The following is a 25,633-nucleotide window of genomic DNA, read 5'->3' as shown; positions in this document are numbered from 1 at the left end:
AAGATTGTCCTAAATATTACTAAAAAATAACGTTTATCTTATTTGCTACTGTAATAAGTACAAATCTTATTTGCTACTGTAATATCTATTTGCTACTGTAATATCTTATTTGCTACTGTAATTCCCAATAATGCAACTATTTTTATCCTCCAATAGCTTTCATAAATCCAGGTACTCCTGGGTCATAATGCAACTAGGCCATATTAGCAAGTCTGCGTGATACTCTACCAGTCAAAATGGTGGTTCATGTGAAAAACAGAAACATATACCTTTTCACAACAGATAAATGCAATCAGAAAAAATGACCTGAAAATATTTCCTTTTAACAGTAATGAGTAATTTTACAAATGGACATTTGCTCAACATACTTAACTTATCCTGGGTAAATGGTAGGGAATAGATATTTTATTTAGTTTCTTGCCATATGCCCTGGAGACTAGAGAGCGGAAAAAATGATTGCGCATGGTACTCACTTGCAGAACTGTCTCTGGAAAAAGTTTTTCTGAGAGCCTTATTTCTCTCAGCTTGTCCATAACGATAATCTTTTTCTGAATTTCCTTTGATAATCACTTCATCTAGCATTTTTCATAGAGAATTTGAAATAAACTAGAGTTAACCTGCATCTAGCATCTGAAAGTCAGTATAAAAGGTTTTAGTCTTCATTAAAGATAGAAAAAGAAGTAGGCATAACTAAGTGCATATACACTGGGCCAATAAGGTTATGGTATGGCCTGCATTATCTGGACATACTACAAAAATGATTTCAGGATTTTAAACATCTAAAATCACTTTCAAAAAACCAAAGCAACATTATTCTTAAGAAACTATTTTGACTCAAAATTAGGCAAAGATGATGAAAGATGAAATTAAAGACAATTATTCTAACATTCATGTTTATTAGATTCTAAAGGTAGGTTCTAACTATGATGGGACACTTAAGAGATAAAACAAGTTGAAATAAGGTAAGGTCTGAAGGTCTGTTCTTTTTATATAGATTTTAAATTTACTGCAGTGAAACCAGATAGATTTAGAAATGTTTGCATGTAATTAACTGGGCTTTAACTGACTAGAAGGGTGAAAAATACCAGGCAATTTTAGGCAAAGGTAAGATGGAAAGGTAGAGCAATGCATATAAAAGTTAAGTCATTTAGTTCTTTGTTTCTAGCCCACACCATAAAGGAGGGTCAAATGATTCTTACTTTTTAATATAAGAATGTAATTTTAGGGCCTCCCTGGTGGCACAAGGGGTTAAGCACACCACCGTGAAGCTATCAGCAGCCACTGCAGCATGAGTTCGCTCCCTGGCCAGGGAGCAACCAACATGGCGCAGCAGACCTCTCCTGCCCCGCCCTCCGCTCCCCTCAGCAGTGTATTTCAGTAGATCTGCCTGTTTTGTTCCCCACTCAGTCTCTGGTGAATCTTCTCACCCTCCGTACCTCCGGCCTGCACACCAGCTCTTGCATGCATAAACACACAAATCTTTAAAAAAAATTTTAAAAAAGAGTAAGAGAATAGAGAGGATTTGGGGGGTGAGGGGTGGGAGAGGAGGGCAGCAAGGATGGTTAGTGTGCTAATTTAGATACTCATTCTAAAAAGTTCTGTTGGTAATATGACAATTGCCCAGACACTTAAAGGGAGATATCTAGTTATAAAAAAAGAAAAAGAAAAATACCGGATGGTCTCACTCATAGCAGGAATCTAGAAAACTTAAATAAGGGACAAGGAAAATGAATATAAGAAAATGAAAATCAAAATCAACAAAAAACTATGAACCAGAGACACTTTTTGGGGGTGGGGGGCGGGAGGGGAGGGATTGGGGTCAGAATGGGGCGTTTGCAATTGTATGGGGGAATATAAAAATAAAATTTATTATTTAAATTAAAAAAAAATATTGACAGAAAGAACATTATATAGGTAGAGGCGACAGTTAGAGCAAAGACCTTGAAGCAAGAGAAGTAAAAAACAGGGCGTTTGCAATGATTAAAGAAAAAAACAATGGTAGTTTGGATCAGGTCAAAAGTAGTAGAGGTTCTGAAAGTTGTGAGATGCCAGGTACGCTTCAAAGGAAGGACTCACAGATTAGCATGCTCATAGATTAGAGATGGGATGACAGTGAATTAAAGAAGACAAAGTTCTCTTCCAGAGGAATTAGATGAACAGAGATACCATATACTGAGTTGTAGAAGAATGGGAAAAAGCCATGACGGTGATGATGAATAAAGAATGTGAAGGGAAGCCTACTGTGATGGTCATGCAACTGTCAAGAAGTAAAAATGAGGCAGTGAAAAACACACAAGAGGGCCTCCCTGGTGGTGCAAGGGGTTGAGACACAATCTATGATGCTGTCCACGGCCACTGCAGCACGAGTTTGATCCTGGACCAGGGAGCTACCCACATGGCACAGCAGACCTCTCCTGACTTGCCCGCGGCTCCCCTCAGCAGTGTGTTTCAGTAGATCTACCTGTTCTGCTCCCCACTCTGTCTTGGTGAGTGCTCTCATGCCATACTTCTGCCCTACACCCCAGTTCTTCCACACAAAAATAAAGGAATGAGTATATGTCTTGACATTAAGAGGCTCATAATCTAGTTGAAGAGTCAAACATACAAAACTATAAAAGAATGTCAGTAATAATAGTATCCTATTTAATAGCATTTTATAGCTTTTAAAATGTATTCATACATTTCATTTGATTCTTACCTGGATTCTGATTTTTCTATTACATTATGCTAGTTGTTCATAAATTCAGGTGTAAAAATGAACACTAGTTACTCTAGGTAACTCAATTATAAAGGGATCAAATAACAAAGGTAAAAAAAATTACAATAAGACATTTATAAAATAAATTATAGGTCAGCAATAAGTATTTAGTGTGTGTAGCTACAGTGTCCACAAATGATCATATCATGTCTACCGCAACATTAAGAGTTAAGAAACAGTACTTACCTTAGGAAGATCCAGCCCCCCCCTCCCACCTCTAGAGCCCACCCTCCTTAAATAAGGTGAAGGACAGTTCATGCGACTATAGACTCCAATACAGAAGCAGGGCTGAAAGAATAGAGAAAGGAGCAAGAGATAAACATCATCCACCTAGAACAGTAAATATGATCCTGACTTTAATATTTAAAAAGGTCAGTAACCAAAGTATTTTGTTATTTTTATATGTATTACTTTTGGTTAGTCCTATAAGATTATTTGATTAGTTCTACAAGTATTCATGAATACTTACTATAATTTTATCTTGAAAAATTTATTGAATTCGTTTTGTCCTAAACACCTTGGTAAGTCTTAACTGTGACTAGATTATCAGGGTGTGATCCGCTTTCTCTCTCCACCCCTGCCACTAACCCTGTTAAGAGACGAAGCCTTTATCATATATTTTTTTCCTATGTGTGCATTAGAATTTAACATCTCTTCAAAACTTGATCTCTCTTTTAAAGTGTTCAGAGCTTCTGCTTGGCAACAGTATCTAGCAAGATTAATATGGCTTGTATTATATCTATTTTTAGTTTACACCCTATTTATGGCAAGCATGCTGGTATTTCATTTAGTGACAAAGTTTCCTTTATGAAAGAAATAAAAAAGCAGTGACTCGATTTAAAAAAATACTAAATGCAAAGGTAATACACAAAAATGCAAAGATTTTAAAGGTAATCTCTAAATGACAAATTTAGGGAAAACTGCCTACTGCTATGGTACTACATATGTACCACAATCCTGTGAAGAAATATTGTCATGCTCCTGAAGAAATCAGCTGAGAGAAAACAGAAATAACTTGGTGGTATAGCCAACAACCTGTGGTATACCCTGTGGTGCATCAAGGGCCCAAAGACAAGTAACTTAGATCAAGGCAATCTGAGTTTTAAGTAGAACTGTTAAAAACCTTAAAAATAATTCAAAATCACAGGGAGGAAGAAAGGCTTAGAAGGGCTAGGTCATATCAGGGAAAGTCTTAGAAGTCTAAAGGAGATGGAAAACAACTGAACTTCTCTATGTACAAGTCTAAAAACTGAAGCAGTATTTCAGTTAAGGAAACATGAGTACAAAATATAAAATACAACGATTTATTAGACAGAGGCAAGCACTATTAGACCAATGTAATTTCTGTACGCAAAAACAATGCATGGTCTCTAGGATAGTGCTAATGGGTGGCTGTTATTATTCAACCAAAACTCTGAATGCCTAGTATACGTCAGGTACTATGCTACACACCACAGATACCAAGAGTGACCCTTTGTCTTCAAGAAGTTTGGGAAGCAAAGAAATACACAAACAGGGCCTCCCTGGTGGTGCAAGGAGTTAAGCACAGCACTGTGAAGCTATCTGCACCCTCTGCAGCACAAGTTTGATCCCTGATCGGCCAGGGAGCTACCCACATAGTGCAGCAGACCTCTCCTGCCGTGCCCGCTGTTCCCCTCAGCAGTGTATTTCGTCAGTCTGCCTGTTCTGTCCCCACTCTGTCTCTGGTGAATCCTCTCACCCCCACACCTCTGGCCTGTACCCCAGTTCTTATATGCATAAATAAATAAAATCTTTTAAAAAATACACAATCATGAAACAATGAAAATAATTGTTAAGTATAGGTACAGATATTGTTTAATCAAAAAAAGAAAGAAAAAGGTCTGCAATGATGTTAAGGGGTTAACTGAGCTACACCTTGAGGGACAGATTGTTTATCAAAAAGTAGAATGGATGAGAGAAAATGGAGAAAGGGAAACATCCTAGTCAGAAGGAACGGTCATAAGGACATAACTAGTGGAGAAGTCATAAAGGTGACATAGGAAATAAATATCTAATAATATATCTATATATGACATTAGGTATCTATTATACATAATGTATAATAATATATAAATTATCCTCTTCACACATACAAATATATTACACATAAAACATAATGTAAAATATACTTAATTAATAGAGAGAGGCGAAAAATGTTGTAATTGACCAAAAAAATAGGGGAAAGCAGCAGAACCAGTCAGCGTACGTATTTTCTAACTTTTGATTCTTCCTTTTCCCTCATTCACTAAGTTCAGTGGATTGTGACTTCCAAACCAACCTCCTTTTCCAGTGCACTGGCATCATTTAGAGTCATATCCTTTCCAACCTGGATCACAAAAATAGTTCAATTATTCTCCTCATGACCAATTTTTCCATTTTTAAACAATCCTGCATTCCCACCCACCCCCCCCCCGCCGCCACTAATAATCCTAAAATTTTGCCTGATCAGGTTATTTCACTGTTGAAAAAACAAAACCAACACTTTCAAAGGTCTCCAAGGGACAGTGCCAGGAGTTCCCAACCATTTTAGAAGATCATTCTCACGCCTTTCTTTTTCACACCCTAATGTCCTGTGTGGGGAACTGCGGCAAGTTCCTCAAGGTAAAGGGAAGGGGCCACCTTTGCGGAAGTGGCCTCTATTCCCCCACTCCTGTTCTTAGGCCAGATGCGGAGGGCGTGGTAGCCGGAGGGGAGACAAAAAGCTTGAACACAGATGAAAAGATCCTGGTTTATCTGTCTGGACCATAGGATGGATTCTATAAACCTCACCCTGTCATTTAAATCCCTTTATAACCTGACACCTTACTCCAACAGCTTACCTCTCAACCCTGATGTTTTGCTGTTCTCAGGCATGAGCCCTCTGCTCTACACACTCTGGAATGCTTTATGAGTCTTGACTGCAGACCCATACATCTTTGCTTCTATCTATTTTTCACAGAAAACTCCTCCTCCTCCACTTCCTAACTTCTACATCTTTCAATGGCCCAACTTAAGAGCTGCTTCTTACCAGGCCTAACCCTGGTGTTTCATTTTCTAGCAGGTTTAATCTTCTTCTGAACTGTTGAGTATGTGCTGCCTTGTATCACCCTTTAATTAACCAACATATTAATTTAACAAATATTTACTGAGCACTTGTGCTGAACTATGGCAGGCATGGGGAATATACAACACAAACAGAACACAGCAGCTACCTGTAAGGGGCTTGTGGCATACACAGGTAAGACAAGTAATCATGTCCACGTGGCTCAAGTATTATAGTAAAGGTATGGACAAAGAGATGTGAGAGGGTGTGTTTCCATTCCATTCCCTGGAGAATGTAATGAAGGAGCCATTAAGGAAGATGTGATTTGAGGGCAGTCATACGGGAAGAGCATTTGCTTAAATCATTCCAGGAAGATGGAGCAAATGTGTGGAAATAACAGAAACATCCAAGAATATGTTCCCTCTGTCGTTGAGAACGTGGGAAAGAGTGATAAACCAGGAGGTGGCTATGGTGCAACGCTCTAGAGCATGAGGCACGTGGATGCCCTGTGAAGAAAGCACCAACCTGGGCTTCCCTGGTGGCCTAGGGGTTAAGTCTATAGCCTGAGTTCGATCCTTGGGCAGGGAGCTACCCACATATGGCACAGCAGACCTCTCCGGTCTCGCCCGCTATTCCCCTCAGCAGTGTATTTCAGTAGATCTGCCTGTTCTGCTCCCCACTCTGTGTCTGGTGAATCTTCTCACCCCCCACACCTCTGGCCTACACCCCAGTTCTTGTATATATAAGTGGCCTCACCTTCTTGGGTAGATGTCCAAAAGTGGAATTGCTGGGTTTTCCATTTTTAATTTTTTAGTGTGAATCCAGATGTCTTTCATAATGACTACACCAGTTTACAACTCCACCAGCAGTGTAATAGGGTTCCTCTTTCTCCACATCCTCTCCAGCACTGCTAGTTGGGAGCCCACGCAGGCCCCTCTCAGCAAACCTGCCCGCCTGTGTCTATGCAAGTCTTTTACTCTTTTGTCCCTTTCCTAATAAACCTGTTCTTTAAATATATATTTTTAAAAGTGCCATTCTGACGAATTTGAGATGATATCTCACCATGGTTTTAACCTGTATTTCTCTTATTGGAAACAATGTACACTTTTCCAGGTATCTGTTGGCTGTGAAGTGGCTGTTCAGATCATTTAATTAGGTTGTTTTTCTACCACTGAATTGTATAAATTTTTTGTCTTGGATATTACCCCTTATGTAATGTGTAAATATTTTTCTCCCATTCAGTAGGATTTCTTTTTTTTTTTAATATTTATTTGTTTATGCATATAAGAACTGGGGTGTAAGCCAGAGGAGGGGGGTGAGAGAACTCACCAAGGAGAGTGGGGAGAAGAACAGGCACATCTACTGAAATACACTGCTGAGGGGCGCTGTGGACGAAGCAGGAGAGGTCTGCTGTGCCATGTGGGTCACCTCCCTGGCGGCCAGGAATTGAACTCGTGCTGCAGTGGCTGGCAATAGCTTGATAGCGCTGTCTTTAAAACCCCCTCCTCCCTCACCCCGTGCCACCAGGGAGGCCCCAGCAGGATTTTTTTCTAATGTACTTATATTTTCTTTCACTGTGTAAGTTTTAAAATTTTATTCACTAGCCATAGGGGTCAAGACTGAAATTTAAAAAATCTTTAGCACTGATGTCACAGAACACATCACCAGTGTTTTCTTCTATAACTTTGTTGCAGGTCTTACCTCTAAATTTAACCCATTTTGGAATTTACCTTTGTGCATGGATTAGAGAGTAGTATAAGTTCATTCTTTCACATGTCACTCTGGTTTTCCTAGCACCCATAAATTAAGTCTTGCTATTTATATGGATTTATTTCTGGGTTTTAATTTTGCTTCTTTCATCCATGTGTCTATTTTTATGCCAACACGGTATTGTTTTTAGTACTACTGCTTTGCAGTGTAAAGTCAGATAAAGTGATGCCTCCATTTCTCTCCTTTTCCCTCAGAATTACCTGGCTATGCTAGGCCCTTTAGGTTTCCCATATAAATTTTAGTGTTTTTTGTTCCAATTCTTTGAAGAATATTGTTGGTATTTTGATGGGGATTGCGTTAAATTTATATATCACTTTAGGGGCCGCCCCGGTGGCGCAAGGGGTTAAGCACGGCACTCTGATGCAGTCCACAGCCTCTGCAGCACTGGCAGGCCAGGGAGCAGCCCACATGACCTCGCCCCACTCGCCCGCTGCTCCCCTCAGCAGTGTACTTCAGTCAGCCTGCCTGTTCTGCTCCCTACTCTGTCTGTGGTGAATCCACTCACCCCCCGCATCTCTGGCCTGTACCCCAGCTCTCGTATGCATAAATAAATCTTTTATATATATATATACACACACACACACACACACACACACACACATATATATATCACTTTAGGTAGGATAGGCTAGTCATTTAGGTAATATTCAATCTCCCCATGCATGAGCATGGGCTGCCATTCCACCCCAGCCTCTTGGCTATGTCTGAGCACTAGATGCAGCACTGGGCACAGTTGTAATTGAGACAGGACCACAAGCTGGGAGTTGCTCTCTTTGCATTTCCAGAACAGAACCTTACCCTGGGGTGTTTCTTCTTATTGTTAAAATCCTGATGCTCAAACTCTGGTTAGTGAAAGAGTTCACTTGTCCCCATTCTGGCGGGGGTGGCAGGTGTTTCAAATATCACAGCCTCTGGACGTAAATAATAATAGCATTGTCTTAAGAGAAGACACAGGTCATCTGAGCTGGCTCTCCCCACTGGTTTGGCCTCCACCTGTTCTACACTGGCATTGTCAGGCTCTAGTCAGTAATAACTCTGTCCCCTTGCTCCTCTACTTCCTCTGATGCAGCCTTGGGCCTGAATGCCAACTCTGTGCACCCCCTTATCCAACACAGCGCCATGTCTCTAATGTAGGTATGTGCCCCCGAGTCAACATCTGTAGGGGGCTCTGTATGGCAGCCACCCCTCCCTCCTGGAAGTGCTGCAGACACAGTTCAATTAAAATTTCCCCTACCCCTTTCCATCTACTGTTGCTCCTAATGTATAATGCAGTTGTCCACTTATCTTTCAGGGGATATAGACTCTTTTCTGCTGCAATTTAGTTGTGAATATATGAAGGAGTTAAGTCCAGTGTATTCATTCTGCTACTATCTGGCTGGACACGCCACAGAATATATTTAGCAATCTTTCCTCTGACCCTTCTAACTGAAAAGAAAAGATGGTGCGACAACAATAACCAGCAGGTAGGTAGCTGAGGCTGGAGTGGACAAAGAACTAGAACCAGTCATGAGTGTTACCCAGGCCCACTGCAGTGCAGGAACGGGAAGAGCTTGATATCGGAGGTGAAACTGATGCACTGGGAGACAATATTGGGACACTGGAAGGTACGGGAAACAGTGGAAAGGAGACACTGGAAGGTACAGAGAGACCTGCCACCAATACTGGGTACTTGTCAACAATATCATTCAAATTCTGGCATAGAAGCTAAATAAAAGCATTAGATTAATAGAGGCCCTTGAGGTAACCAGTGCTGTTTAGTACAGTGGCCCTTTCTAAGAATCCCTTTCCAATCAACAGTGTAAACAAGAGAAAATATTTTTAAAAAAGGGAGTGTTCATGAATTGAGAGCTAGACAGTAGTCATTATTTAACCGAGAAATCATATTGTTGGCTCCATAAAGTCTTTTTTTTTTTTTACTGCACTTGAATTCCCTTAAATGTTGCTATTATCATTTTTATATTCAAGTTAGTGCCTCCTCCAGCATTTCTATTGAGCTGGTCTAGTACACTGTTTGTTCCAAGTGATTTTTCTCTTTCTGGTTCCCTGACTCCCCAACTGGGTTGTTTTTTGTCATCTCACAGGGGTTTAGGTTTCATTGCTGGAGGACCACAAGGGTGACAACTTCAAAAGAACAGAAAAGCAAAAGCAAAACAGTCTCTAGCCCTGTGGGTGGGCAGCAGCAGCAGCAGGCAAACCATCACAGTGAGGGCCCAGGAGGAAGCCTCGTGCTCTCAGGTCTCCTTATGGCTCCAAGTCTCAGGGATAAGGTCTTAGACCTCTGGCTCTTTTCCTGTCTCCTTCCCCCGGGAGTTCATGGATCTCAACCAAGCCAAGTTCCTTACTGAATCTGCCCTTCTGATCCACATACTGAAGCTCCTGTCCAGCCCTTAAGGAACAAGTCCTGTGCCAGTTCTCCCTGAAAGAGCTCAAACAGAGGCCAGGGCCTCACATGCACGTAGCAGTTCACTGGATCCAGGCCTCTTTTGGCTCAAAAGAGGCAAATATAGACTGGAATTAAGAACAGAGGGATAGTAAGATATTCATCTTCCCAGAACCTCACTGCAAAGTAAGTCGTATTTATAGACGAATCCAAAAACATTCAAACCTTGGTAAATAAGTCAAAAATTTAAAAAGCTATGTGAAGTTCAAACATCTGTGGGCTGTATTATTTTTAATTACATGTTAAGTTCTGAGAAATATATGTTAAGCTCTGAGAAATATAAAGATTTTTTTTAAAAAAGACTTTTTTATTTATGCATACAAGAGCTGGGGTGCAGGCCAGAGGTGTGGGGGGGTGGTGAGAAGATTCACCAGAGACAGAGTGGGAAACAGAACAGGCGGATCTACTGAAACACACTGCTGAGGTGAGCAGCAGGCAAGACAGGGGAGGTCTGCTGCGTCATGTGGGTCAGTTCCCTGGCCAGCCAATGATCAAACTCATGCTGCAGAGGCTGTGGATAGCTTCACAATGCTGTGCAGGGAGGCCCAAAGCTAACATTCTTTTTTTTTCTAAGAGATTTTATTTATTTATGCATACAAGAACTGGGGTGTAGGCCAGAGATGCAGGGGATGAGAGGATTCACCAGAGACAGAGTGGGGCACAGAACAGGCAGGCTGACTGAAATACACTGCTGAGGGGAGCAGCGGGGGAGGCAGAAGAGGTCTGCTGGGCCATGTGGGTTGCTCCCTGGCCGGCCAGGGATCAAACTCGTGCTGCAAAGGCTGAGGACTGCTTCCCAGTGTGGTGCTTAACCCCTTGCACCACCAGAGAGGCCCCCAAAGCTAACATTCTTTATAGAACTAATATTTAGTTAACAGTCTAACATCCTGTAGATTCTTAAACTCCATTTAAGAGAAATCTCTCTCACAGTTTACACTCTCATGCCATTTGGATTACTTGAGAGTAAATGTTTAGAGAATCTGTTCAATACCAATATAAAGTCCTTTCTTTTCTGTCGTAGGTTCATTTCTGAAAATCTTCCAATCTACTGTCCGCATCAAGTGAAGGCAAGTATAGTAGCTGAAATCTGCCTAATCCACAGATACTATAAAGAGATATGAGGAATGGAGAGAAGATTTTGAACAATTACTTCATAGAAATACAACTTAGTAATTCTTAAAATACACAAATACAACATTTATGCCTGATTAAGTAAATGCAATAAATAGTAAAACTGTTATACTGTTCTTATAAAGAATATCAGATATTTGATAATGTTCCCATCAAATCATGTAGTCCATGCACATTAACATATCAAGTTTCTCTTTACCTTAAAAATCTAGGACTTGGGGCCTCCCCTAGTGGCGCAGGCAGTTGAGCGCAGCACTGTGAAGCTGTCCACAGCCTCTGCAGTGTGGGTTTGATCCCCACCGGGTGGCGAGAATCCCACATGGCGCGACAGGCCTCTCCTGTCTCGCCCGCTGCTCCCCTCAGCAGTGTATTTCAGTACATCTGCCTGTTCTGCTCCCCACTCTGTCTCTGGTGAATCCTCTCACCCTCCAACACATCTGGCCTGTACCCCGGTTCTTGTATGCATGAATAAGTAAATGCTGCACCTCCCCCTGCAGTGACCCTCAGGGACCATGTCCGCGGCAAGTAAATCTTTAAAAAAAAAATCTAGGGGGAGCAACATGGCGGCGAGGAGACGATGCGAGTAAGATCTCCCATTAAAAAAAAGTTAATAGTGAAGAAAAGCGGCAGGTCCCAGTGAGAACTGGGACACAGAAGATAAACGGGTGACTCCAGCAAACTACCCGAAGAAGAAAGTTGCCATAAAAGAGGACTAGAAGGGAGGGAAGCGCAGAACCCTGCTCCCCTCCCCCACCCACAGAGTCGGCACTCTCCGACCGGCAGAGAGGAGGAAAACAACAAACTAAAACGACCAACAAGAACAAACGACGCAGCAAGCGGGACTGTGAGTGAAGGAACTATTGCAGCCACCACACCCCGTGAACGGGAGCTGTGGAGAACCCTGCAGGATTCGCTGCGGCGGTGAGCGAACGGTTCCAGGCGCCATTGGAGAACAAAGAGACTCTGGAGGAGACCTGCACTCAGCCCCCGGCCGGCCGGTAAGCTTGCGCGGAAAAGCGGCACGCTTGGCGCGCTTGAAAAGCAAACGCGGATCAGGATCGCAGCTGCCCAGGTCCCCGCGCCTGCGACCTAGGCTTGCCGGGAGACACTCGGAGGCCCTCACTGGGGTGAAAGTCCCTCACTGAGTGAGCAGGAACCAGGCGCCCAGGCACGGGAGCGGGTGCAAAAGGCGCCATTCCCGCGCCACTGAACTGGGCTACAGCCCGCGTCCTGGACCTGAGGGCTTTGGAACCGAGACCCGGGGCACGAAATTCGGGGCGTGGGTTCTCCACAACGGTGGGGCACAAGGCAGACACAGCACCCCAAAGCCGTTGAGGTTTACCCTACCATTCCCGCTCTGTTCCCTGTCCCACGGGGTGGGGGGTGCGAAAAACAGCCCCCCAAGGACAATAGGAGAGATCTCTGGAGCCACCTAGCGACCAGAAAAAAAAAGTCACTAACACTCCATAGAACAGGGAAATTTCTTAAGACTGCTTGAAAAGGGCAGAAGGCTCCCGGAGGAGACAGTGGCCAGCTGGGAAGTTAGCCCACGCCAGGCCCCTTCCGACCAGCAGTCTGAGCCCACAGAGGGAACAGGCACCCACGGCCGGGGCAGACCAGGCACGCAGAAGAGTGTGCCTGAGACCGGATGCGCAGGGACTGAGTCCCGCGTTGCCATTTTAGAACAGGGACATTTCTTCAGTAAAGACTTCCTGAAACCAGCAGAAAGCTCCCTCAGAAGCCAGAGATGGCTCCTGGAGGAGCCAGAGGGGAGCGGGGAAGTTCACCCAAGATGCCGGCCAGTCCGAGCAACAGTGTTCCAAAGCATACGACAAATTAGAAAACAGACAGTAGGGAGTAGAAGAACCACACGCAACCTAACAACTCCTCAGGAAAGAAGCACACCACAAAAAGAAAACCACCCCCCAGATTGCAACGACAGTAACTTGGAAGAACTTCTGAGCCTTCCAGAAAGAGAATTTAAAATTGCCATGATTAAAAAAATGACAGAACTCATAAAGGAAAACAATGATCAGAAGAAGGAAATTGAGTCCCTAAAGAGGGAAGCAAAAGAAACGCAGGAGATCAAAGAATTAATGGAGGAACTAAAGAACTCTGGGAAAAGCAATGAAAGCAGAATAGATGAAATGGAAGAACGAGTAAGTACTCTTGAAGACACAGAAATAAAAAGAACCAAAACAGAAAAGGAAAGAGAAGTACGAAGGAAAAAGAATGAACAAAGACTTCGGGAACTATCTGACTCCATGAGGAAAGGAAATATAAGAGTTATAGGAATTCCAGAAGGAGAGGAGAGAGATGTAGGAACAGAGAAAATATTCCAGGAGATAACTCAAGAGAACTTCCCAAATGCGAAGAAGAAGCTGAAAATTGATATACAAGAAGCAAGAAGAACACCAAACTTCCACGACGAAAGGAAAAATACAGCAAGACACATAATAGTAAAGCTCCCAAGAATCCAGGACAAGGAAAAATAATGAAGCTGACAAGAGGGAAGAAACAGATAACATTCAAAGGAAAACCAATCAGGCTGACATCAGACTTCTCTGAAGAAACACTATGGGCAAGGAGAGAGTGGAGGGACATAGTCAACAGACTCCAAGAAAACAGATGCCAACCAAGAATACTCTATCCCGCAAAGCTCTCCTTCCTCTATGAAGAAAGAATAAGGACCTTCCCAGACAAAGAGAAACTCTGGAATTTCATTACGACTAAACCCCCACTCCAAAAAATACTACAAGGAATCCTAAAGCCAGAACCTCAGAGGGACGAATAACAACGAAAGAAGGCCAAAAAAAAAAAAAAAAGTTATTAAAAGAATAAATAAATAAAATCAAAGGAAAGACAAACACAATGGCAAATACAAATGCTAACATATCAATATTAACTCTAAATGTAAATGGACTAAACTCTTCAATAAAAAGACACAGAGTTGCAGCCTGGATTAAGAAACAAAACCCAACCTTTTGCTGTCTCCAGGAAACACATTTAGCTACAAAAGATAAAAATAGGCTCAAAGTTAAAGGATGGAAAACAATCCTACAAGCAAATGGACCAAAAAAGAAAGCAGGAACAGCTATACTTACATCAGATAAAACAGATTTCAAACTCAAAAAAATAAAAAGAGACCCCAATGGTCACTACATTATGATCAAGGGGACAATACTTCAAGAAGAAATAACACTCATTAACATATACTCACCTAACGAAGGAGCACCAAAATATATCAGACAACTGTTGTCCTCTCTGAAAACAGACATCAGAGAAAACACATACGTAGTGGGAGACTTCAACACACCACTATCAACAATGGATAGATCAACAAGACAAAAAATAAGTAAAGAAACTAAAGCTCTAAATAAGGACCTAGAGCATTTGGGCTTAACAGACATCTATAGAACACTAAACCCCAAAAAAACGGAGTACACATTTTTCTCAAGCACACATGGATCATTCTCCAGGATCGATCACATACTGGGGCACAAGACAAACATCAACAGATACACCAAGATTGAAATCATATCAACCATCTTTTCTGACCATGAAGGCATCAAACTAGAAATAAACCATAAAAAGAAGGCAAGGAACTTTCCTACCTCATGGAGATTAAAAACCACACTACTGGAAGACCACTGGACTAATGAGATCAAAGAAGAAATTAAAAAATTCTTTGAATTGAATGACAAGGAGGACACCAATATCCTAAATGTATGGGATGCAGCAAAAGCAGTAATAAGAGGAAAATATATAGCAATAGAAGCTCACATCAAGAAACAAGAAAGAACGCAAAGAAACAACCTAATCTCGAAGCTCAAAGATCTAGAAAAAGAACAACAAAAAAACCCCAAAACCAGTAGAAGAAAAGAAATAATAAAAACCAAAGCAGAAATAAATGAAATTGAAACTAAAAAAACAATCCAAAAGATCAATGAAACCAAGAGCTGGTTCTTTGAAAAAATAAATAAAATAGACAAACCCCTAGCCAGGCTCACAAAGGAAAAAAGGGAGAAAGCACAAATAAACAGGATCACAAATGAAAGAGGAGAAATCACAACGGACACAGCAGAAATCAAAAGAATAATCAGGAACTACTATGAACAGTTGTATGGAAACAAGTTCAACAATCTAGAGGAGATGGACAAATTCCTACAACTCTACAATCACCCAAAGCTAGATAAAGAAGAAATAGAACACCTAAACAGACCAATTACAATTAGCGAAATTGAAATGGTAATCAAAAACCTCCCCAAAAACAAAAGCCCAGGACCTGATGGATTTCCAAATGAATTCTACCAAACATTCAGAGATGAATTAGTGCCTATCCTTCACAAACTCTTTCAAAAAATTGAGAAGGAAGGGACAATACCAAACACGTTCTATGAAGCCAACATTACACTAATACCAAAACCGAACAAGGACAACACAAAAAAGGAAAACTACAGGCCAATCTCCCTAATGAACACTGATGCAAAAATCCTCAATAAAATTTTAGCTCTCAGAATCCAACAATGTATCCATAAGATAATTCACCACGACCAAGTAGGATTCATTCCAGGGACACAAGGATGGTTCAACATCCGAAAATCAATCAACGTTATCCAACACATCAACAAAACGAAATATAAAAACCATACGATAATATCAATAGATGTTGAGAAAGCTTTCGACAAAGTGCAACATGCATTCATGATAAAAGCCCTTGAAATTCTTGGGATACAAGGAACATACCTCAACATCATAAAGGCCATCTATGACAAGCCAACAGCCAGTATCATTCTCAATGGTGAAAAGCTGAAAGCAATTCCATTAAGATCTGGAACAAGACAAGGATGCCCACTCTCACCACTGCTCTTCAATATAATACTGGAAGTCCTAGCCAGAGCAATAAGACAAGAGAAAGACATCCAAGGAATCCAAATAGGAAAAGAAGAAGTCAAACTATCACTATTTGCAGATGATATGATAATATACATAGAGAACCCCAAAAACTCCACAGAAAAACTAATTCAACTCATCAATCAGTTCAGTAAAGTGGCAGGATACAAAATCAACACGCAAAAGTCAGTAGCCTTCTTATACACAAACAATAAATCTGAAGAAGAAATCAAAAAAACCATCCCTTTTATTATTGAAACAAAAAAAAATCAAATATTTGGGAATAAATCTAACAAAAGAGGTAAAGGACCCATACAAAGAAAACTATAAAACACTGTTAAAAGAAATAGAAGAAGAGGGCCTCCCCGGTGGCACAGTGGTGGAGTGCTGGGCTGCGAAGCTGCCTGCAGCCTCTGCAGCGCCAGTTCAATCTCCCGCCGCTGGGCGAGGGTCCCACATGGCGCGCAGACCTTTCCTGCTGCCCACTGCTCTCCTCAGCATTGTATTTCTTCGGTCTACCTGTTCTGCTTTCCGCTCTGGCTCTGGTGAATTCTCTCACCCTCCCACGCTTCTGACTGTACCCAGTGCTTGTATAAATAAATAAATAAATAAATCTTAAAAAAAAAAAAAAAAGAAATAGAAGAAGACACAAAGAAATGGAAAGACATCCCCTGCTCATGGATTGGAAGAATAAACATTATTAAAATGGCCATCCTACCAAAAGCAATATACAGATTCAATGCTATTCCAATCAAAATTTCAATGTCATTCTTCAAAGAAATAGAACAATTATTGATGAAATTCATATGGAATCACAAAAAACCCCGAATAGCCAAAGCTCTCTTGAAAAAAAGAGAAGGGAATGGAGGCATCACACTCCCAGACTTCAAACTCTACTACAAAGCCATAATCATCAAAACTGCATGGTATTGGAACAAGAACAGACATACAGACCAATGGAATCAAATAGAAAATCCAGAAATAAACCCACAGATTTATGGTCAACTAATCTTTGACAAAGGAGCAAAGACTATGCATTGGAGCAAAGAAAGTTTGTTCAATATATGGTGCTGGGAAAACTGGGTCGCTACATGCAAAAGAATGAAGCTTGACCACTACCTCACATCATGCACAAAAACCAACTCAAAATGGATTAAAGAACTAGACATAAGACCTGAAACCATAAAATACATAGAAGGAAATATAGGCGAAACACTACATGACATGCACCTCAAAGACATCTTTACAGACACATCACCCAAAGCAGTGATAGTGAAGGCAAAGATAAACAGCTGGGACTACATCAAATTAAAGAGCTTCTGTACAGCAAAAGAGACAATAACAAAAACAAAGAGAAACCCCACCAACTGGGAGAACATTTTTGCACACAACACTAATGATAAGGGACTGATCACAAAAATCTACAAAGAGCTGATGAGACTCAGCAACAACAAAGAAAATAATCCAGTGAAAAAATGGGCAGAAGAGCTAAAAAGAAACTTCTCTGAAGAGGAAATGCAAATGGCCAACAGGCATATGAAAAAATGTTCAACATCACTTGTCATCAGGGAAATGCAAATCAAAACTACCATGAGATACCATCTTACACCAGTGAGAATGGCACATATTAAAAAAACTAGCAACAACAAATGTTGGCGAGGGTGTGGAGAAAAAGGAACTCTTCTGCACTGCTGGTGGGAGTGCAAACTGGTCCAACCACTATGGAGAGCTGTGTGGAGATTTCTGGACCTACTAAACATAGAGCTTCCATATGATCCAGCAATTCCACTCCTAGGTCTTTACCCAAAGGACACAGAAACATCCATTCCAAAGAACACCTGCACCCCTATGTTTATAGCAGCACTATTTACAATAGCTAAGCTTTGGAAACAGCCCAAATGCCCAAAAACAGATGACTGGATCAAGAAGATGTGGTACATATACACCATGGAATATTACTCAGCATTCAAAAAAGATAAACACATGCAATTTGCAGCAACATGGATGGCGCTGGAAGGGATCATGCTCAGCGAAATAAGCCAGAAAGAAAAAGAAAAATACCGGATGGTCTCACTCATAGCAGGAATCTAGAAAACTTAAATAAGGGACCAGGAAAACGAATAACTATAAGAAAGTGAAAATCAAAATCAACATAAAACTATGAACCAGAGACACTTTTTGGGGGGTGAGGGGTGGGAGGGGAGGGATTGGGGTCAGAATGGGGGGGCTGCAATTGTATGGGGAATATAAAAATAAAATTTATTATTTAAAAAAAAAATCTAGGACTTGGCATGTTTGATGAAAGTACATAAAATTTAGTGGCTCTGCTACCATTTGCTATATGGTTAGAGGAATGTTATTACTGTCAATAGCCTCAGTTTATCTCTAAGGGGGCAGTAAGACTTCCACAGAATGGGGAGAGGATGAAATTGATAACACTTTATGAAGTAACCTCTCTATCACATAGCAAGGTGCTAACTATCATAAATTTTGGTTTCCCATGTGTGCTATACCCTACTCTTATACCACCTAATAGCTCCTGTTGCTTGTAATCTTCTCTGGATCTCTCCAAATAGCAATTGTGTTTCTTCCTAGAGATACCTATTCCCGACCCAGCCCAGGCAGTATTATTATTCTCCATCATCATTTATCCAAAGCTATTTCTTTTTGTTTTTGTTAACCACTAAAAATAGTAAGTAAAATGTAGCTCTTATTTTTGTGTGCAGTGTCATAAATGCATTAGGAGTTTTATATTCATTATCCTATATAATTCATAAGCACCCTGTAAAGTAGGTACTGTCATTCCTTTTGTTTTATCGATGAGTAAAGAAAGACTTAAAGAAATTAAATAACTTGCCCAAAGTCATTCAAGTGATAATATAAATTATCGCTATACCTAATTAGGAATAATTAGTAGGACAGAGATTCAAAAGTCACACTGTGCCTTTGGTGGGTAACTTATACTTTCCATGTCCTTATAATCTTAGGAAAAACATACAACAACTAGCATGATATTTGCACTGAACATGTGTTTGGTAAATAAAAAAGAGAACAAATCTATTCAATTATTGCCTTATGTGCAAATCTTTTGGAGATACAAAATGATCCAATAAGGTCTTTATCTTCAAGAAGCCTATAATCCACCTACTGGGGATTATACACAAGTAAACAGCTGATTGTAACAGAGTGCAGTATGAGCTATTTTTATTGACAGGCTGCTGAGAAAACAGGATGAAATAGATAAACTGAACTAGGGAGGGGGAAAGCAGTCAAGAAGGTATAAGGTCTCTGCCTTTCCCTTAGAAGTCAAAATTAAGCAGGGTTCTTTTATGTTAACATTGTAGAAGCCAGTATGGCAAGGATTAATAAACTTCTTTTTGAAATTAGATTAAATCTATAGTCATAGTTCTATCTCAAATTACTCACCCATGTACCTCAATTGAATTTCACTTAAAAAAAAAAATATATAACACATTTGGGCTTCCCTGGTGGCGCAGCAGTTGAGTGCTGGGCTGCGAAGCTGCCCGCAGCCTCTGCAGCGCCAGTTTGATCCCCAGCTGCCGTTGAGGGTCCCACATGGCGCACAGACCTCTCCTGCCATGCCCGCTGCTCCCCTCAGCAATGTATTTCGTCAGTCTGCCTGTTCTGTTCCCCACTCTGGCTCTAGTGAATTCTCTCACCCTCCCGCACTTCTGACTGTACCCAGTGCTTGTATAAATGAATAAATAAACCTTTAAAAAAAAACCCAAACAAACAAAACCATATTTTCAAAGATAATTTGCTGGTTCTCCCTGGTGGCACAGGGGTTAAAGACAGCACTATCAAGCAACCGCCAGCCACTGCTGCACAAGTTCGATCCCCAGGCAGGGAGCAACCAACATGGAGCAGCAGACCTCTCCTGCCTTGACTGCTGCTTCTACCCCCGCACCACTGGCTTACATCCCAGTTCTTGTATGCATAAATAAATAAATCTTAAAAAAAAGATAATTTGTTTTTTAAATATGTTCAATTTATGACACTACAAATTTATCTCAGCACAGGTATAGAAGGAAAAACACTCAATGAAAGGAAAAATGAGTATTTATGTAACTGGCTAGTGCTGCAAGTGTTTGCAACAAAAAAACGATCATTTTAGGACCTTAGGAGAACAAGGGGCTAAAAGTTAGACATTCCAAGCAACTGCTACAAAAGGACCATTATCTTCAATATTTTATACCTATGTAAAAAACCCAAAACTTTTTGGTTTTTCTCATATACGTTTCCCTCCTTCTTCCTCTCAACTTTACAATAAAGATAAATCCAATTTAGATACTATAATCTCATTTCCATTGCATTGTCCATTTAACCAAATGGTTCATTCCAGTGGGTACTTTCTGAGCTGTCATGGAAAGTGCCAAAATAAAAAGCCTTATTAAATTCAAGTTAGACTGTACCTGTCACTTCTTCCTTGTCCAAAGCAATTACTATGGAAGAAAATAAACCAAGTCTAACAATATCACTTATTACAAAGCTGTCTGCTATTAAAATTCCAGTGACTTTTCTATGTGGTGCTAGTTAATGAAAAGACTTCAGCATTGTTCTAATATGAATCAAGCAGATTCCCCCAAACATAATGGGACCAGTAACGATGAAATTAAATAGAGTTGGTGAAGAAAACAAAGTAAAAAAAACAAAACACAATAAAAAGTGAAGTGAGGTGAAGATATAACTTGTCTGCCTTTTGTGAGACTAATGAAGACAACAATGACAAAAGCCTAGCGTGACTGCAACCTGAACTTCCAGTACACAGAATCCTGAAAGTGAACCTAATTTCTCACAACTAAATTAGATGTGGATAATAAGGTTCAAGTTTAAAGTAGGTTATACTTACTTGCAAAGTCCTTATCACCCTGACTTTTTGGTAATATGAAAAAAACCTGGTCAAAGAATTTCCACAAAGCCTTCCTTATCTTCCCTAATACAAATAATCTCACTAGAGGGTAAAAATAACAAGAGCGATTTTTTGGGCTAGCCCTTATCTTTAAGTTAGTGTTTCTTAAAAATTCATGAAGGTTTGGTAAAACAGAAATTAGTCAACAGCTGTTTACAACAAAGAACTGCATTACTCGCTGTAGGGAAAAGTTAAAATCATGAAATCAAAAGGAATCCTGAACAGTTATTTATTGCCTTAGCCTTCATTCACACACTGAAGAACGTGTGGACAACTGACAAAATTTACAGGCTTAAAAAATATAGGGCTTCAAACTATGACTATATTTAATACCATAACATTAAAATTTTAATTGCTTGTTTAAAAATTCAAAATGACAATTCCCCTAGCAAGTGTAACTGTTACCAGTTAGAGAAAATCGGGACTATCACATTAGGAAAGAATAAATTCATCAAATTCATTAAACCTGAGGCTATAACAGTCACCATAGTGATTGTCTATTATACTCGTGTTCTTTTCAGAATTCTTAGAGCATTCACTATTGGCTCTTTAGCTGGTAAACTGAGGCAAAATAGTGACTAACTTGAGAAGTCACAAGCGCAAAGTCCACTGTATGAAACTACTGAGCCGTGCTGCCTCTTCGTGCACTTGCCCAGATAGAATTTAAGCCGAGCAAAAGGTAACTTCTAAATTGCGCATAAACTGACTTTTAGTGCGCTTGAAAACTCTTAAAACTCTTCGCATGTTGCCACGATTCAATCTCACCTGTAGGGAAGGAGCACTGCACTCACTGGGGGAAGAAACAAGCCGGCGTGAAAGAGAGAAGCTATCACACACAAGGGCGTGAAACAGCTGATTGAAAAACGCTCCAGAGAGCATTTTTGTCCATCCCTAAAGTCCTCATGATTATTAATCAAGTCCTTTTGATTATTTTAGTTACCTTCCCACTCACTTGACAAGGGCTACAGGTTCCAGAGGCTCCTAACCTGGGGACTCACCTGGCTCCTCTGAAGGCTGAATCCGGGCTTTTATTTCTGCTAAGCGGGGCTCCTCCTCTTGGGAGACCGAAGCAGCTGCCCCCTCCTCTAAGTCCTCTACCTTAGTCACCGTGAAATGTGGCATAGTAAGCGTCAGAAATCCTGGGCTCTTCGGAGAAACCTCCCTCCTGCTCCTCCTCGCAGCGGCCCTTCAGACTCTGACCACTGCCTGGGGTGACCAAGGCTGGGAATCGGGAAGTACTTCAGGCTCACGTGACCTGCAGCCCCAAGGATGTGGAACTCTGAAGACACGCCTTCCACCGTGTTTATCTTTCATTTAAAAGGATTAAGCACTCCACCCCTTGCTCATTGTTATCAAGCTCAGGAATCCCAAGGACTGTTTAGGCTGCTTTCCCAGAGTTGCCAAAAGCTGGGGACTGTGCAGAACGCAGAAAGAGCCACCCACTGGGTGCTCACTCCTTTCACTTAGTTATTGCCATCCCTCTGTGCAAGTCACCATCTCCACCTCTGCCCCCCTATTTCACATGAGAAAGACCAGGGAACAGTTCATTTTACAGTTTCTTAGACTGGTACTGCATCAATTTAGAAAAGGAAACATCAACTTACTTTTAAGCTTCTGTTGTTGCTTTATTTCAAAGCATATGTAAAAAAGTCATATAAACCAATAAAACCTGTTTTTATCCTTCAGAAGAGAACATTCAGCAAGTATTTAATGAACACCTTCACATTTTATGCAAGTTCTAGATGTGTACAAGAACATCCAAGAGTAAACATTAACTTTGCCAAAAGTCCAAGTCTGCTTTAAGAAAGTAAAATATATTTGAAAGGGAAGCATTCAGAATTTTTTGTATTGCAAAGAACTTAAATATGGAGTTTTAAAGAAAAATCTAAGGAAAAAAAATCCCTCTGATTAAGAGGTGCGCAATTCCTTCAGCATACAATTAAAATAACATAGTTTACTCTTGGTGTATTTTTATCAGGTAAATGTATCAAGTTCTAACTGTTGACTTTGAACTATAGAGTATGAGGCCCTACCTCTGCACTCAGACAAGGGAGTTCAGTAAATTGAAACTTGTGCTAAATTTCCACGTTGATAGTGTAATATCAGGGCCTGCTGTGACACCTGGCAAGGTTGCACTAAATTTAAGAGAAGGGATGGCAGTTTATACTTCTCCACTTATTAGAATAAATACAAATATGAAAAAGAAGGAAACCAAATTGTTGAAGACCTGCTTTGTGCTCTGCATTCCACTAGAAGCTGTACATCCTAATCTTGCTTAGTCACCGCAGAAACAAAAACATTAGGTTAAGCAATCTGCCCAAAGTCACAGAGCTTGTAAATGGTGAAGCCCAACTTTAGAACCTCTGATACTCAAGGTAGGCAGCCCAGAAGACATTTCATAGAAAGAAAACTCATCTACACTCACTTCAATTATATTCTACGAGTTCCTGTATAGCACTGGCTTGTAATTTTGGTGGTACACTGGCATTGCCTGGGAGATTTTAAAGTATTGATGGCTGGGTAAATCTCAGATATTCTGATTGAATTGCTCTGGAGTTAAACCTGGGCAACAAGACTGTTGAAAGTTCCCCCACATGGCTCTAATGTGCAAGCAAGATAGATAATTACTACCATAAGGGAAAGAGAGAAATTTATCACCTGAGGAGTCTTTGTAATTCTACCTTTGAAATAAACTAAGTCAGGTAGTTGCAGTTGGTGAGGTGGGTTTTTTGTTTTGTTTTGTTTTGTTTTGCTTAAGTGCTTTGTTTGCAAAGACAGATTTATTTTATTTTTAAATGAGGTAACATTGGTTTATAAAACTGTGATCTAGGGGATTCACACCTCCTCAGATGTCGGTCACCATACCACACCCATCGCCAAAGCACCCAGTTGTTTACCATAGACCCCTGGGGCTCCAGCCCCCTTTGTTACCACTGCTGCCCTCCCTCCCCTCTCTAGGGGCCTTAATCTACAGTTTTATTTCTAGGATTTGTTTTGGTTTAGTTTTGCCTGTTCCTATCTTTTCTCTGTGTCCCACATGAGTGAAATCATCTGGCATTTGTCTTTCTCCCTCTGACTTATTTCATTTAGCTTTTTCCATATTTACAACTCAGAAAGTTAATTTATTCAAAACAACTTAAAACAATTACCAAATGGTCAAATATTTCAGTATTATATTCTGGGTTGCAAACCTATTAATACTTTCGTGCCAATAGATATTTTCAGTAGGACTTTGCCTTCTATATTTATTTTATAAAGGGCATTGAGCTGTGGTTAACCTCTAGTGTATGGACAGAAATAATGACTTGTGTTTATAAATCTATGTACAGTTGTCCATATAAACTTAAGTACAAATGTCACCTCTCCCTCTTAAAAAAAAGCCCCAACTAAACAAGTAAGAAGGTAACAAATTGCTGTTAATATACAATAGGAGTAACTTATTTACCAACAAGGGGTCAGCGATTTTTCGAGTAGTTGTCCCATAGAGTGGACTTTAGATGAAAGTGCGGGGGCACAGAAAATCGTATGCAAAGATAAAGTGTTAAGACAAAAGGTTGTGAGGGAAATGATAAAGCTGACAGATTTGAGTCATGTGTGTGAGAGGTTAGCTAGAGAAGATGGTATGTGAGAAATACCTGTTGAAGCACAATGAACTATCACAAATCAAACAGCACTACAAACCGACATGATAGTTAAAACGGATAAGATCTACAATACCAAATGTGGTGAGAATGTGGAACAAAGCAAAGTTCAACTATGCATTTGTCAAAACTCAGGCAATACTCACTTAAAAATCTGTGTATTTCATTGTATGAAAAGTTTACCTCAAAATAAAAAAAGCTGCAAACAAATACTGAATTCTAATAAGTAACATGAATTTTGAAGGATTCAAGGGAAGTAGACTGATGTCTACAATTTACCTTGAAATGTATGATCACATTTATCACATCACAATAAAACATTAATGATGACTCTGGGTTGTGGGTGCAGGGTATTTACTGCAAGACTTTCAACTTTCTATTTTTCATGATAAAATGTTGAAAAATATAATGAATTGCCACCAGTGTGAAAAATGAATAGCAATTTACAGACTGGGAGAAAATATTTACAGAACATATGCTTGAAAAAGGACTTACATATCCCTAACTTAGTAGTTAAAAAAAAACCATAACAATTCAGTATCAAGTCTGGTAGGACACCAAGAGTGAATATTAATGTAAACTATGGAAATTGATGATTATGATGTGTCAGTGTAGGTCATTAAGTGTAACAAATTTACCCACTCTAGACGGGATTTTGATAGTGGATATTACAGTGGAGGAGTTATGTATATATATATCATCAATAGCAGCAGGGATTATACAGGAAATCTCGGTACCTTCCTCTCAATTCTGTTATGAACCTAAAAATTCTCTTTAAAAAAGGTCATTTAAAAATGAGAAAAATGGGCAAAAGATTTGAGCACATCATTCACAAAGGAAATTATACAAAAGGCCAATGCACTTGACAAAGCGCTCAAAACCACTGGCCATCAGGGAAAAGCAAATTGAAAACTGTAGGAATACAAATATAAGAATATTCTTATAATAAGAATAATAATAATAAGAAGAAGAAGAATATAAAATGGTACAAACACTGGAAAAAGTTCTGGCAGTTTTAAAAATAACT

The 25,633-nt window shown here is 40.2% G+C and overlaps 1 protein-coding gene across 3 annotated transcripts in view; it reads right to left on the bottom strand.

Annotated features, from left to right (window-relative positions):
* Window positions 1-25,633, bottom strand: part of SLC12A6 (solute carrier family 12 member 6) — a 95,130-nt gene that overhangs the window by 49,944 nt on the left and 19,553 nt on the right. The window contains exon 1 of one of the 3 annotated variants that reach the window (XM_037502143.2): window positions 21,964-22,264. The exons of the other annotated variants lie outside the window; for them this stretch is intronic. Within the exon in view, the coding sequence (XP_037358040.1) occupies window positions 21,964-22,087 (124 nt within the window). The 5' untranslated portion in view covers window positions 22,088-22,264. Of the gene's footprint in view, window positions 1-21,963; window positions 22,265-25,633 lie in introns of those variants that run through there. 3 annotated transcript variants of the gene reach the window in all.

This window comes from Talpa occidentalis, unplaced genomic scaffold (genome assembly GCF_014898055.3).
Source record: "Talpa occidentalis isolate TD23 unplaced genomic scaffold, MPIMG_talOcc4v2.1 talOcc4.11, whole genome shotgun sequence".
In the NCBI taxonomy this organism is placed as follows: domain Eukaryota; kingdom Metazoa; phylum Chordata; class Mammalia; order Eulipotyphla; family Talpidae; genus Talpa; species Talpa occidentalis.
The sequence above is the reverse complement of the archived record's forward strand: the minus strand, read 5'-3'. Positions and strand labels throughout refer to the sequence as shown.